We start from the raw sequence: 15,554 nt of genomic DNA on the forward strand, positions 1-15,554 counted from the left end.
AGCTGCTGTTAGGTAAAACTTCCTAACGACCCATTTTTTAGGAGTTTGGAAAACCGTTCGTTCCTGAGAAAAATGTGATAATACCGGAATAACTGCGCATGGAGTGTATTTATCTTATAACTTGAGCGGAGCCTAAATCTGCCGTGCCATATTGATGGCAGCGGTTTGAACGACACTGCTGGCAGAAGCGGGTCACTTATAGCAGTTTAACTTCTGTAGTGGACCCTCTTTAGATTAGTGGGTCCCTTGCGCTAGACGAAAAGATGGTTAGTGTTAATGTACACAGGCTATAGAGTGGCACGGGTGCCGAAAGTTGCGAAGTCGAGCAGTGCTTCTTATATTTCAATGCCGATCATGTCGCTCGCTTTTGCAATGCGAGCTCATTGAACACTTTCTTTTTCTCTTTCTCATGTGGCAGCAATAACGAGAAGCGGGAACTTGTGATATAAAGCGCTAACTACTCGCATTGCTGCAGGTGCCTTAATAAAAGACACCTTTAGAAGAGTACGAAGATTTTTGAACTATTTTCTTTGGCGTATTGGTGGTCACCGATATCCATTCGCCCCTCCCCTTCTTCACGGAATTTACGGAGCAGGCCCGATGAACTGTGGATAGGATGACTTAAGTGATCTCTGAAGGGGAATTCGGATGACTGTAGACTGATACCTTACCATCGCGCAATATCATGTGTCATTTGCACTCGCAACAAGGTTTACAATGCAAGATAGAGTGGGAGCTCCCGCGGGTCCTGTTTGGGTGGCTCGTGTGGGCACTTCTCTGTTAATTATGTGGCTCCTATAACTGCCGCCCCCACGGGTCCCTGTGCGCTGCCCATTTATCAACCCAGTTAGACCGAATTAAGGCTCATTTTTCCAGCCTAAACTCTGCACGCTACATTCGGTCCACATTGCCGAAGGTCGGCGGCTGACTAAACTCACCTATCGGTCCACATTTGGAGAGACGATCATGTATCGTTTTGCGATGAGCTTAAAGAAGATAATCAGAGCACAGCCCACACGTCCCAGGACAAAAATCCCGATTGGCCTACAGGCTCGTGATTTGGCAACTTCATGAGTTCGCTCGGGCAGTTCAAACAGCAGAAAACACCGCGTTCACAACATTGTTGATGTCAACATTAATTTTAAGGCACTGCATACTACACAACTGATGACATCGCCATTAATGCCAATATATCGGAAGTGCCATCTGTAAGAATTTACCACATTGGACCAATTTATACTGTGTAATCTCATTACGGGTCACACCGGTTTTAAAAACTGTCTAGATTGAACCAATTTCTCTCGTCTTATTCCAATATCTGCCAAGCCGTTGTAAAAAACAGCCGACAATGGACCACGTTCACCCTCAGTGACCTTGTATTGTATGCGCCATGATGAACGGCAGTCTGTATGGGATTTCAAAACAATATTTTGAGTTATTATTCAAATCAAAACAAGGATCGATATTCCTATATTTTAATAGACGCGTACTAGAAGCGATTCAATAAAATTTCTGAGAGTAGTATTTTGGTTGTTGTCTAAGATGGTACCTCTGAGTAACCATTCCTGCCACTATGAACCGCAGGCCACAGCACATAATGGTACATGTATATTAACAGACTGTTTGGAGCTGTTTTAGAGATACAGAAGGCTGATCGTGATTTTCGCTGGAAACTAGTAGCAGCAAGAGGTTATAGATGAATAAAAATAAAGTAAGGGATCCTGATTTTATGTTTAAATACACGCATGCTAGAAGCCATTTCATGGAATTGTCGGAAAAAGCATTTGAGTAGAATTGTATTTAAACGTATTGATGGCATGGCTGCAGTAGCCGTATTTCGCTTGCCCCCTCCACTAATTTACTGAACCACTGATATTTCCATGCTTCTTTGATATATGGACACTTTTATTCCTGAGCACAGCATGCGAGTCGTCGTTACACCGAACAGCTAAGGAAGACTGATGAAAAAGCATGGTATGATTAAGGTTTGATTTTTAAATCGAAAGCCTTTCTGGGCTCATGGAACAAAATCCTGTACAAGAGTTGTGCACGAGATTTGTGCGCAAGACCTGTGCGCAAGATCTGTAATATTCCGTGAGGTTCTGTGAGATGTGCCCTTGTCTAGCGTTACTGCCATCTGCAATCCTACACTTGAACGCGCGAGGGCGTCCACGCAACAGGAGCGATGGTGTACAGTCCAAACACGCCGGAGAAAGTGTTTGGAAACCACATCGGCCGGTGTATTGTCTATGCCAAAGTCTGCAAGGGTGCGGAATTTAACGCGGAAGCCTTTAATGGCTCATACTCGCGGCCATGACTATGTTCGTCCGGCCACAATCATTTCACGCCTTACCTAATACTACTAATAGTCATGGCAAATGGCTAACTAGTCACTAACCAGCACTAACTAATAACTAACTAGTCGCTAACTAGTTGTAATTAATCATGACTAACTAGTAATGGGTAATGATAGAAATCACTGTGGTCTTGACCTCATGAAATATTGTCGTCATCGGTCGTGACGTCACGACCGTCATTATGACATCACATCTGAACATGCCTAATAACCGGAACTGATGTCATAATGACATCACAGCAGGTCATGACGCCACCAGATAATTCACGAAGCTGATTTTCATTCTGCTCTTCCTCGAAAGCCATACCACACCATATAGAAGCAGGCGCAGTACAGAAGGAATCAGCGGCGTTTCGAAACTGTTTAGAGGAAAGAAAAGGCACTGTATCTCACAATTTTGCGCATACACCTGAAACGAGCCTAACGAAAAGGAGGAAGATGGAGTCAAACAACTTTCGTTTCATCGTACAGTGGTGCAAACAAAGTACCCCGTAGAATTTTTCGTTCTTTTGGTATGCCGTTTCACAGCTGCCTTCGGCGTAGAGCATCTGGCCAGCCGTGTTTAAACGATTGTACAATGCACAAGTGGAGCACAATTAACACTATATTAGATTCCTGGAGGAACTTTTGCGATTCGGGGAATCAAGAAACGCCAGCCAACAGCACCTGTCAGGGGTATGTGCGGCTTCACAGCACCCATGTTTAGTTGCGTTTTAAATCTATAGTTCATATTATTGAACATTTTGAAACATAGCTCTTCAAAGTTCAGGAGGCCAACTACGAACCACTGGCTGTCTACAACGTGAAGCGAGGAAAAATGAACATTTCGTCTCTGTGAGTAATGCTCCTGTGCGATGCCGCTGGCCATCGGCGACCCCCACGAGCATGTATCACGGTGCTTTAAAATACATCGCCTTCATTATGAGGCTTCATAAATTTACATGTTTTATCGAGTACTTGGCTGTTTATGTAGGGCCAACATCTTACTTGCGCTGTGTAATCATAAAATGCGTTGAAGACTTCTGTTTACATCTATTCCTATGGGGCGCATTCCCACTTTGGACGACGAGTGTTCCACCAGTGGAATTAAGTATTATTATGAGGCTTCATAAATTTACATGTTTTATCGAGTACTTGGCTCTTTATGTAGGGCCAACATCTTACTTGCGCTGTGTAATCATAAAATGCGTTGAAGACTTGTGTACATCTATTCCTATGGGGCGCATTCCCACTTTGGACGACGAGTGTGCCACCAGTGAAACTAGTTATGCACGGAGCCTATAGGGCCAACTCGCAGTTCATATATCATCATCATAATCATCATCAGCCTGATTATACCCACTGCAGGGCGAAGGCCTCTCCCATATTTCTCCATGTATGTATAGCAGGCTGTATGTAGAGTGAGGAAAATGTTCTGACAGAAAGAGCTTAGAAGGTATCACGAGATCGGCGCACATTTTAAGCCGGCGCGGCGCGAGGCCCGTGCGACGCCCCATCGAAAGTTTCACAAGGTTCGAGAAAAGCCTTCCGCGTGCGAGAGTGCGCGTAGCTTTGTATGCGTCGTCGTCACTCTCTTTCTCATTACCCGGTGATGACGGTGATTCATCAGACCGGAAGATGCCAGACGTCTCCAGACAATTCTACGGAACCTAGCCAATGAAGACGCGCAGCTCAATGGGAGGAAACGGAGCGCCCTAACCAGTGAAGCTAAGTGTGTGTGTGGGCGCTAAGCCTTGGTGGCCTTAACAGACAGACGCGGCGCGCCCTATTTATGGAGGCCGCGCTGCTTGTGTAGTCAGTCAGTCAGTCAGTCGGTGATTGCGGCATGTTCGTAAGTGCTTCGGCTGGACTGCCAGGGATCACTCGCTGCTGGCAAGCCCACGGACCTGCGTGGGAGCGGCGCTCGTCTTGCACGGCGGCCGCATCGTGACTCTCGAGGCTTTGAACTACAACAGTGCCCGGTGAACAATTTGGTGCTTGTTTTTGTGACTCTCTCGTGTTTGATCTATTGTAAATCCTCTGTGTTATTGAATACATCTGTAATTGCATGCTTAGCGTTTGTTTTTCTGTGAACCTCTCGTCTGTGCAATTTGAGTGTTTGTGTATTCCTCTGTATCGTCTCTTGCTGTGTATAAAGTTTGTTTTGTTTGTTACTTCTGACTCCAACCCTTACTCTGGCTTGAACCGGCGACAGCTGGGCACCAAACGGCCACCCCCTTCTGTCACTACAAGGTAGTTGAATTCCGGCTGAGCTTGCCACGCAGGTCGAGGGCATCTCCTTCGCGACCGGAGCAGCTACCCCCACTCACTCTAAGAGTGTCTGGGAGTGCGCCGTTAAGGGCACATCGTTAATGACCCTTCTAATTATTAATGGGTGACAGAAGGCCTCAGATCATATCTTGCCGCGTGCATCGTTATCGCATCACCATAACCGTCTGATTACTCTCAATGCATGACAAAAGCCTCTCCCATATCTTTAAAATAAATCTGGCCTTAAGCCAGCTACTGCCATTCTTATCCCCGAACTTCCTTATCTCATCCGGCCATAACCGTTTTGCCATGCATTTTTCTACCTTGTTACCCTTATCGACCATCGCTGCTCGCCTTTGCATTATATTCTCTTCCCTCATCATTCCTTAATGATTTCGACTAGGATGTCATAAAGGCATTTATGATCCTTGACCCATTCTGCTATCGTTCTCTATTGCACCTAACACTCACTTTTCATTCCTCATTGCATCATGCTTAGTATAAGCAGAACTACTTCCGTTTTTCGCGCTATCTTCAAAATAAACCACATTCAACTCACCCAGCTTTCAACCTTACTACTTTCGTTAGCCTCCGCGCGCCTGGTTCATAGATGAGTACCGGTGAGATGATACAATTTGTTATTTCGTTTCGAATACTGGTAACTGTCAGGCACTATATGGAAGCACCTCGCAAGCGACCCATGCGTATTTTTACTCTTGAAAATATCGGCTCTCTTCTTTTCATGAAGAGATCATTACGCCGGCACCATTCACAGTTAAAGTTGTTAAATGCATATTTCTCCTCCGCTTATGATGTACTCGGTGCTCATTGGTTGGAAGCGAGTGACGTGCATGTTGTTGATTGGCCTAAACACAGTGAAAACCCTCTCGACGGTACGAGTTTCTCCTCTGGCTTCTCCTACAGGTCTTAAGAGATCGCTACGTATGCCACACCAAGCTCAAGCTTTACATTGATGGAGTATGATCGTACTTGAAACACAGCTACCATATCTCTCCTAACCCCATGCACACGGCTTCCCCATCACCTCTACATCCGAAAACTGGTCACTGCTCCAGCCTAGTCCAAAGCTCTTAGCTGTTGCCGAAATGTATAACTGAACAGTCTTGCATTCTGGCGCTAATGTACACGTCGGCCGTAGTACACTAGATCAGGTGAATTAGCAAAATCATTACATGCCACGGATGAGAGCTTTATTATTTTAGAACAGAGGTGGGAAACGGTAGGCGGCGGAGATTTTGTAGTCGTACAGGGTTGAAAGGTAATTGAGAGAGCGGAGCAATACGTGACGAAAGCTATACACTTGCCACGGAAAGAACGCTCATAGTAGTAGGCGGAGGTCATATAATTTTCAGCCTAATGGCGGTTACACTGAAGAATGTAGGGTTATATGACTAAAACAAAGCTATATCAGCCTTCGCTGATTCACGCGCTCAGCTTGGCTGAACAAGTGTTTCACGTACTGAGTCCTACACCGTGTTTTAAGCCAAAATCCTTACTAAGTAGCTGCATTAGAGGGAATCCCGCTGACGGCCATCCGCTGAGCCATAGAGATGGTGACAAAAATAAGGCGTCGCAAAAGCAATCGCCTGGCCTCCGAAGCGGCTAGAATAATAATGCGTGGCAGATATATCCCACTTCCCCCCCCCCCTCCAACGCCATCGCTAAAGCGCGTAATCTACTTGTATGGCATAGATGGTGGACGTAATGCGGCGCTAGTTTTTGTAACCTACATATCAAAATTGAGACGCATTCTGACGGATTTGAACTGGTGACGTATGATATGGTATGCAGTTTTCTGCGATTTGTATCAAAACTTGACGCAGTCGTTCGTAGTTTAGCGTTCTGGGTGGTGGTGTACAATTTCTTATTGCCAATAGCTTGTAACTACTTCAAATAGGAGGCTAGCATGCGACAGGCCTTCCAAACGACCAACGTACTTAAACTCACCATGAGACACTCGGTTTCGCCTTGATAACACATGCAGTCTTAAGCGATTTGCGTAACTTTTTTTTTTACTCCGTGCGTTTGCATTCTCACAGCTTGTGGTGAAGCGCGGTCTGGGGCTGGCGAAATTCTACCTGTCCACCGTCTTTGAGGCGGACGTGGTGTACATATTGTCCATCCGCCAGAAGATGGCTGAGAGCGAGGTTCACAAGGCGACGTACTGCCTCCTGTTCGCCCACAAGACGCTTGCTCTCACCTGGGCTTACCTGGCCGCGCAGTACCTCTCCCCGTATGGCAGCACGGGTGTGGTCTACAACATGCTCTCCGTCATGAAGGAAAGGGTCGCGGACGAAACGAGCGAGGTCTTCGGCTGGATGAAGGTATGCGAACCCGTAGACTGAAGTGCAAACCTTAGATTTCAGGAGGATGTATTTACACACTCTGGGGAGGTTGAATAATTAAACCATTCGGCTGCTGCTTATGGCTCCGCGGCGGCCATTAAGACGACAACGAGGCACAAGAGGCGCCCATGTGCTACTCAATATCAGTTCTCCGACTGGTCAAAATTATGCTGGCTCTCACCATTACGGCGCCCCTTCCTCTCTCATTCGCCATCTCTCCCCTCACGATCGAGGTATCAGTTCGAACCTATGAGTTGAGACGAAGATAGTTGTGTGCAGCACAAGGACAAGCGGCTGCTATGACGGCGACAGTTCAAGTGAGAGGACAATTAGCCAAGAGGATTTGCATGCACCACAGTAGACAGCCCTCTCCGTATAAGGAGCTGCACGACGGGATGTACACTGGCCAGTCCGCCATGTTGTCGTGCTTTTCAGCAGATGACGCAACAACCACATGTGTAAAACAGCCGCTTTTAAGTTGTCGCGCAATGCCCACAGATGGTGCTGGCGCGATGGCATACTGTGTTGAGGTATTTTGTAGCAGCTGGATCCAGAGCAAAGTGAAGAAACTGAATGACGGGCAGGCCAACTACGGGTTCATGATGATTCCAAAAATTCATCTGCACGAGTGCGATAACTCTGAACGACGCCGATGCGAATAGCTCGCATAAACCAATATACGGGAGATCGATGCCAATAGGGGCAAGTACCAAACGAGCCCTCAGAAGAAGAAATTCATGAATGTCAGCGATGTCGACGAGCGGCCACATGTACCGTCTTTGCCAAAAGTAACCAGGCTGCGTGTTCCGCTTCTCAGTCGAGTAGCAGAGAATTCATGCCACTTCTGAGGCTGTAAACCTCTGTAAAGTAAATGCGAGTTCCTCTCCTCACTTCTCAACAAGTTGGGACCCTCTGAGAATCCATGTTGGCTTTAGAATACAAGCGAGAAGCAAAACATGCAGCCTGGTTACTTTTGGCAAAGACGGTACATACCCATAGTACAGTGGTTCGCGAGTAGCGTGAACGGGTCCACTCCGCACCTAATAACAAGCACAATTTTTCAACAGAGCGTCGACGCATACGTTTCTGAGGAATTTGCCGACATATTGCGCGTATTTACAGGCGCAGCGAATGAGTAACCCCGTGTTTGCTTGGTGTACCGCCATAAACGACGAAGCACTCGACCCATTCACTGCTGCCTAGCTGCGTTGCGTCGACTGTTTACAAAAGCAACAACATGGCGGGCTGCCCAGCAATCGATTCTTGCAAGCTCGTATAACCCCGTTTTCTATGCGTTAAAGAAGACGGATGTGAGCCCTATACTATTGTTCTTTAAATTGACCTGCACTTAGCCGTAGCGTTAGGTTTTTCACTATGACCCCTTGAACTTAATATAGTGCACGCACACAAGTACACACACAAACAAACAAGCGCGTGTGTGCATGTGTGTGAAAGCACTACGAACCAAAAGTATAAAAATTTAGTTCTTTTCATTTTGTGGAAAGCCAGCGTCTTTGCATCAAATAGTATTTAACCATTTGTTAATCATGAGTGCAGCAATATGCAGCGCATACATTTTCGACTAACAGTAATGATTTACTTTTGTGAGTGGTCATACTCAAGACTGACACAGAGCAGTGCAGGGATGAAGCATGCTTTGTCCATGTCCTGTCCGTCCATGGTTAATGCCTTTTCGTATTCTGGGCAGTACATATAGTGTACAGCAGTCTGGTTTGGGAAATTTATGTCCGTAATGCGAAATGGTCTCCTATTTCGGCGCGTGAAGGGTACGACACGTGCACAAGCGACCGACACTGTCTCCAAGACTGCACTGGACGTGATAGCGGGCGAGGGTTTTAACGTGTCCCGAGTCGACTACACGGGCCCGGAACCTCCACTGGATGAGTCGGCTTCGTTCCTGAGGACGCTAGCCGCGGCTCTACGTCACCACCACACCGTCATGGCTGTGCACCCACCCACCCGTATGGAAATGCTCATCTCGGATCTCGAGTTCGCAAACACCCTCACTTACATCAAGGCAAGGAGGAACATACTTGTGCCCACAATTTATCAGGTGTGTTTGTGCGCCCTCATCCCAGCAGAATGACACAGCCGTAATAATTGCAAATAGCCGGGCAGGCATTATTCATAGCAAGAAGCCACCGATTCAGGCTGTACTACGCTCCATTGCAGATATTCATATCCGGATATTTTTGCCAAATGGTGGGACAGTGCTTTCCCCTTCGAAAAGTGATTTTTTTTTACATATTCTAAGATTGTGTCGGAGCAGAGGATATATCCGCACATCTACCATCGGGAGCCTTGCACTTTATTTCTATTTATTTTCAAACACGCTACATATTGGTATTTATGGCAGTGTGAGCAGGACAAATTTAAGGAGCAAATTTTTGAAGCTCATCAAATTGCCAGACCGTTTTCATGTTATGTTGAAAACGGTATCTCACAATATTCCGCCGTCTAAGTAATTGTAAAAAGATGCACCTCATTGGTTTTTTATGCCAGTTGGAACTACTCTGTAGAAATCCAGGCAGCAAAAAAAGCAAACTTTTGGTACACATTCCCATCAACACGTGTATAACCCTGTACTGCGATATCTCACAGTTTCATCACAGCTGAAATGGTGTCCGAAAGCGGTACTATGGAAGGAGCCACAATTAGAACATAAAAAGACAAGCGCAAAAAAATCGGACAGAGGAAGACGAAACAGGACGGGCACTGACTACCAACTCTTATTCTAGAAAAACAAAGCACAATATACGCCAAAACGCAAGCCATGTAACCATTTGGACGAGGGGCGGCGAAAAAATCCAGAATGAAGCGATGTCATGCCTTTATTGGGCCTGACAAAATTTGTTTATAAATCCAAAACTGCGGACGACGCCCTCCGCACCGATTTTGTACCCCGCGCCAGGCAGCAAATACAGACATTGAGAAGACGGCATCACTGCATGACGCATGAAGGGTGTTCAAGTTGAAACGGCTAACAACAGCGGGGCAAAAGGGCGGTGTCGTAAAACAACGGTAAGCAGGCCATGCTGATGCTAGCATGGCCTGATTGATTACCCTTCAAATTGATTACCCTTCATGCATCATGCAGTGATGCCTTCTCTTAATGTCTGTATATGCTGTCTGTCGTACGTGCTACGAAGATTGGTGGGGAGGGTGTCTTTCGCAGTTTTAGATATATAAAAAAAAAACGATTTAGCCCCTGTAAAGACATGACACGGCTTCTTGTGTTTTTTTCCGCCCCTCTTCCCAATGGTCACATGGTCTGCAGTTTGGCTTGTATTGTGCTTGGCTTTCGTGTGAAAAACCAGTTGGTAGTATGCGCCCGTTCAGTCGTTTTGTGTTCCTTTGTCCATGTTTTTTGCGCTGTTCTTTTTATCCGCCGAGTATGAAGCAACTGGCCCAAAGAGGTATTTTATGAAACGCAATAAAAAACCAGGCTGTTGTGGGCGTGTAGACAGCAGGCGTAACATAGTGTCTAAGAGGCTTGATTCGCTACTTCTCTTCGGCTGCGACGATAACCTAGCCTGAAGTGGACCTTTGCAATTCTGCGCATCTTAACAAGCCACGGCACATGATGGCACAAATAGCAACAATATCAGCGAGGCTGAATTTCTCAAGGTCTGTATCTGAGGTCGAATATTATGCGGTATCGTTAAGTCCCACAAATCATGGAAGAATCAGTGCTCGGTCATGCCAGCTGCCAACTACCTTCTGCCAGCGCCATGACCGCGATTTTTCGTTCACAACGTCGACGCCAACTTCGACACCAACGCCGAATTTTAAAGCGAAAACATTTCTTTGCTCATGGGTAGCGTAAATGTTCGCAGGATGCGTTCGCAGCAAATTGAAACATGAAATGTTCGCATGAACTGAGAATTAAAGAAAAAAATATGACTCCATCGGAAATCAAACCACTGTGCCCACGACCCGTAGCAGAGCGCGCAAACCCCTACTGGCGCTATCCGGTTTATTTAGAAATTGATCATAATTCTGCTTATCTAGCCTAAGGATGACAGTAGCGATGACAATGACGTTGGATTTAGTGACATCGATAATGATGGCAGTAGCAATGACAATGACAGTAGTATTGCTCATAATGTGGATAGGAGCAATAACCACGACGAAGTTGATAGCAGGAATGACAATGCGTTCAGTGAAAAAAAGCCCTGTAAAGCGGTCTTTGCCATTTCCACTTTTAAGCAGATTTAAGCGCAGTTCTCATCTATTTCAAGAAAAACGGGGCACACCGATGCTACGCATTTAACGTTATTGTTTGGCAGCGTATATGGCTTTCCTCTGCAGCTTCTCTTGCGATTTGCTACTAGATTAACCACTAGTCTTTTAATTTGTGACTCCGCCATTACATACGCCCTCACTTACGTGCTAATAATGCAGACAGCCGTAAGCTAACCCATTATGTAGCAGACCAAGCGATATATAAAGCCCCGCTTTTAACCAAGCCACACAATGCCTGTTTGACCTAGGGGCAGCATATCTGAGTCGAGGTCCAAGTATTCGCGTTCGATTCGTATGTCCTGCCAATTTCTGTCCTCCTACCAACTTCTGCCAGCTGATACCACACCATTTGTTTTAGGATGGTGCACCACTCGACCATACATCGTGTCCATCTTTATCACCGGCCAGCTGACAGCTACGAGACGCATTCTCGCGATTGTTGAATCACGCCGGCAACTATCACTTCTCTGAAGCGGGCTTTCTGCTGAATTGAGGCCTAAACGCAGTCGCGTTAAAGCGCCAGTTCTTGGGACAGTAAACGCTTTCATCAAACAGCGCGGAATCCTCAGAACGGGAGGGTTGGCGGGACGTCTTACTTCCGTCTTTGAGTTGCGGCTCTCCCCGGCGCTAGTGAACTCGCCAGATTTCTGATTTGAAACGCTAGCAGCATACTTTCTCTTAAATATCATTGCGACGTTCCATACGGCAATGGCGACACTGGAAGAATATTAACGTAAACAGCCTACATGCAAGAAACTGCAGTGTTACTGAGCATGTCTAGAAGGTTTAATGCCGATGTAAACGTGCTCTTGTGAGCAAAGGACGCAGAGTGGAAAGTTTCCGTCACTCCCGTATTTCACCATGCACACCATGCATTGCTATGCACACCGCTTATTCAAGAGCATGAACGTTTGCAATAGGCAACGTTTGCAGCTTCAATGTTTTCAATTGAGTGCTGGTATTGCTTCATGAATGTTCCTGTTATGCTATCTAAGTTTCACCTGACGCTGATAGAGCAATCAAAAATCTGCAGAACGACCCGTATTTGTACACTTTTCGGGTGCCGGATTACTTCAACTACGGTACCCTGGGCGCTCTGATCGCGGTCAATCTGGCCGAGGTAGTTGGAATCGGTGTCAAACACCCAAGTCAGAGCAGTTGGGACCAGGACACGGCGACCAACCACGCCCAGCTGCGTCGCTGTCTGGTAGAGCGACGAACGAGCATGGGCTTTGGAGATGGCGACCTCGAGCCCGGCACGGCAGACGCGCAGCAGTCGCTCATGTTGACGCTCTCGGTGGGAGTCCGGCTCGCCTACTTGGCCCTCGTGGATGCCTTCCGAAAGAAGGTGTGCGCCGCGCACAACGTGTAGCCCTGTAGAGGTAGTGAATTAAGCCAAAGAACCTCGCTGCACGTGATTTAGACCCCATTTCTGGCACTCAGCGCCGCAGCTCTTCCTGGAGAAAGAGGGATTGTAGATTTCGTTTTTATTCGAGTGTGCTTGCGGTTCCGAGCCCATGAACAAAGAATTGTGTTTCTTCCTTTAGCCCTCAAACCTCTCCGGGATATAATTTTGTTATGAAAAAATATTGAAACTGATTTGAAAATGCACGTGGTTAGAAAAGATAACGCAGTAATGAATAGATTTCTGAAACCCTCCGTGATATAAACGGTCTGTTTGTATGCAGTTAATTAAGCTTGAAAGGGCAAGGTATAGCTAAGCGCAGGACAAAACATAGTAGAGCAGTAGGCGGATGATTTGTAATCGCAGTTCTCATCAATGAGAAAAGTCATCACCATAAGCGGCAAATCGAAATCTATGCCTTTTTTCGGTCATCGCACGACCTATTTCAGAGCCTGCATACGTGTTTTTTGATATTCATAAAGCACGATGGACAAACACGCTGTTGCGTATATTTCACATTTCTTATTTCCTTATTTTAATATATCTCTGCTCGTACGTGTGCAGGCCGGCACTAGCAAGGTGTTCAACGACTACCTGCCCGAGGCGCAGCACGTTTTCTTCGTGCGTTTCTGCCTGCTGTGGTGCAGCGCCACTGAAACCCCCGACCCGCTGACTCCGCGAGAAAAATGCATGCTGCCGCTGTACAACATGGAGGAGTTTGCTGAACGCTACAATTGCAAGGGCCACGCTAATTTCACTATCGCAGAAATCTGCCAAGTCTAAACTTGAGCGCAGTCTGTGTACAACAACCACACGGTGCTACGTTGTTCGCGTACCAGGACTACATCTCCTTCATTGCTTGTCTAATATTAGTAATATAGCTTATAATTTTGATTAGTAGCCTTGACATGTCATGGAATGCGATGGCAAACTGTTATAACATATCTTCATATTTTAATTGTTTGCTTTAGAAGCACCACGTTTTATGTATCTAGTTCTTATGTTGTATGGCGCAGGTTTTCGGTGCTATTTTGGCGCCCCTGTGATCACTTTTGCTTTAGCGATACAGGTCTTAACGGACTGCTGCCAGGATAGATGTTTCGACGAAAAACCCTAAACGTGCTGTACTTAAATGGTTTTTTTTTTGTTAGCAATGAACTTTATGTGACGGAAGTGTTTTTTCGAAACATCCCAGACATCAGGTCGTGTATATGCAGTTTTGTCCTATTTGTTTGCAGTCCAAGTGTGGACATCGAATTGTACCATATAATAACTTGATTTGAACAAACCTTTCATAAAGCATTGTGTTGGATTCCTGAACTCAACGGTGTGCGTGCGGTTGTAGTTGCGCAGCTGTGAGATTCCTCTAAGCAAAACGGTTTTCTCTAATTCACATTTACGACACGCATGTGCCAACTCTATACCGTGCATGAACTCACATATTTCGAAATAAATGCTATTATTGCGGTATTACTCGATTCAGATTATTCAGAACGATAGCACACAAGCTGCGATGCGGCAACGCCGCGATGGTCCAGTGATTAAGACGCCCGACTACTGTGCCACAGTATCCAGGCTCGAACCCGGCCGCCGGTGGCTGCGTTTCGATAGAGCCGAAACGGGGTGGCTGCTGTGTGCTGTGCGATGTCAGTGCATGTTAAAGAACACCAGGTGGTCGAAAGTTCCGGAGTCACCCACTACGACGTCTCTCATAACGTGAGTCGCTTTGGGACGTTAAACCTCCAGAACCAACCGACCATTGCGATGCGCTACGAGCTCAAGTAGAGATTCTTATGAATGGCAGTGTATGTTCTCGCAATTCGAGCGATTTAAATGATTTATGCATTATTCTAGGCACCTCTTAAACACGAGATAGCGGGTGTTAGTAGCGACAATTTGTAAGGGAATCTGCTGATTTAATCATTATGCCTAAGTAGAAAACAATTGCACTCCGGGCCAGATTATCTCGAATTTGTGAATGCTTGACAGGGCTTGGCGACGGTAGACGCATAATTATCCTCTTTGGATGTCTTCATGAGATACGACAGTCTCTTGTAGGCGTTTATTTATTAAATTTATTTTATATCTTTTACTAAATCACTATGAAGTATATTTTTAATATTTTAAGTGGTAAAAGACGACTATTGCGGTGCTTGATAGAGGAGGAGAAAATAACTATTCAGCGCACTATTCAACGTCGAAAATGTCCTGGATCAGTGTAGAGGCTAGCCAAGCCCACTACTTTGAGGGTGGAGGGGGTGGAAAGTGAGGTGAGTGTGTTGCAACAAGGCAGGAAAACATGCAGTCTTCTTTATTAGGAAGAGAAAGTGTATGAAGAGTTTCCCTAAAGCTGTCATAGTGAATGTTGATTTCTTTTTTGTAGTAAAGGGTAGCGTCACACGTGGGTGGATAAAGCCAGGGAATCCCAGGCGTCCGGTGCTGAAGTTCGCGGGCGAGGCGATGCACTGCCTCATTTTCTGAAATTCAAGCGTGACCAGGAATCCACCTCAGTGTGACAGCGTTGGGAAGTAGCTTGGTGAGAGCTCTGTGTAGATCACCTTGCAGTCCTTCAAAAATGCTACCCGTGCGAATGGCGCGTATAGCCTGTATGGAATCCGTGTATATTGTACATCCTGAAGGGTTAGGTGGTGCTTTTGCAAGTTCTTGAATACTGGCGACTATTGGTAGGGCCTCGAGAGTCGCTGTAGGAGGAGGATTTATGTAAGAATTGAGGGTATGGTCACTACCTCGCTTCAGCTCTCAGTTAAGTAAACAGCCACTCTGACGTTAGTTCGTGATGCATCTGTGTAGACGATCATGGGATCAGTAGGATGAACATGATTGGAAGCGCCAGCGGAACGTCTGCCTGGGTTAGGATCGGGTGCAAGATTTTTGGAATGAGGGTTACTCT

At 46.2% G+C, this 15,554-nt stretch overlaps 1 protein-coding gene across 1 annotated transcript in view; it reads left to right on the forward strand.

The window, feature by feature from the left end:
- The window catches only part of LOC146176890 (neprilysin-3-like), a 29,585-nt gene extending 16,159 nt beyond the window's left edge, over positions 1-13,426 (forward strand). Inside the window, exons 6-9 of the mRNA XM_084581417.1 lie at positions 6,667-6,951; positions 8,759-9,046; positions 12,272-12,586; positions 13,208-13,426. Coding sequence (XP_084437543.1) covers positions 6,667-6,951; positions 8,759-9,046; positions 12,272-12,586; positions 13,208-13,426 — 1,107 coding nt within the window. The remainder of the gene's footprint in view (positions 1-6,666; positions 6,952-8,758; positions 9,047-12,271; positions 12,587-13,207) is intronic.
- The last annotated feature ends 2,128 nt before the right edge of the window (positions 13,427-15,554 follow it).

Source organism: Amblyomma maculatum, chromosome 10, assembly GCF_055883805.1.
Source record: "Amblyomma maculatum isolate TAMU_Amacu chromosome 10, ASM5588380v1, whole genome shotgun sequence".
Classification (NCBI taxonomy): Eukaryota; Metazoa; Arthropoda; class Arachnida; order Ixodida; family Ixodidae; genus Amblyomma; species Amblyomma maculatum.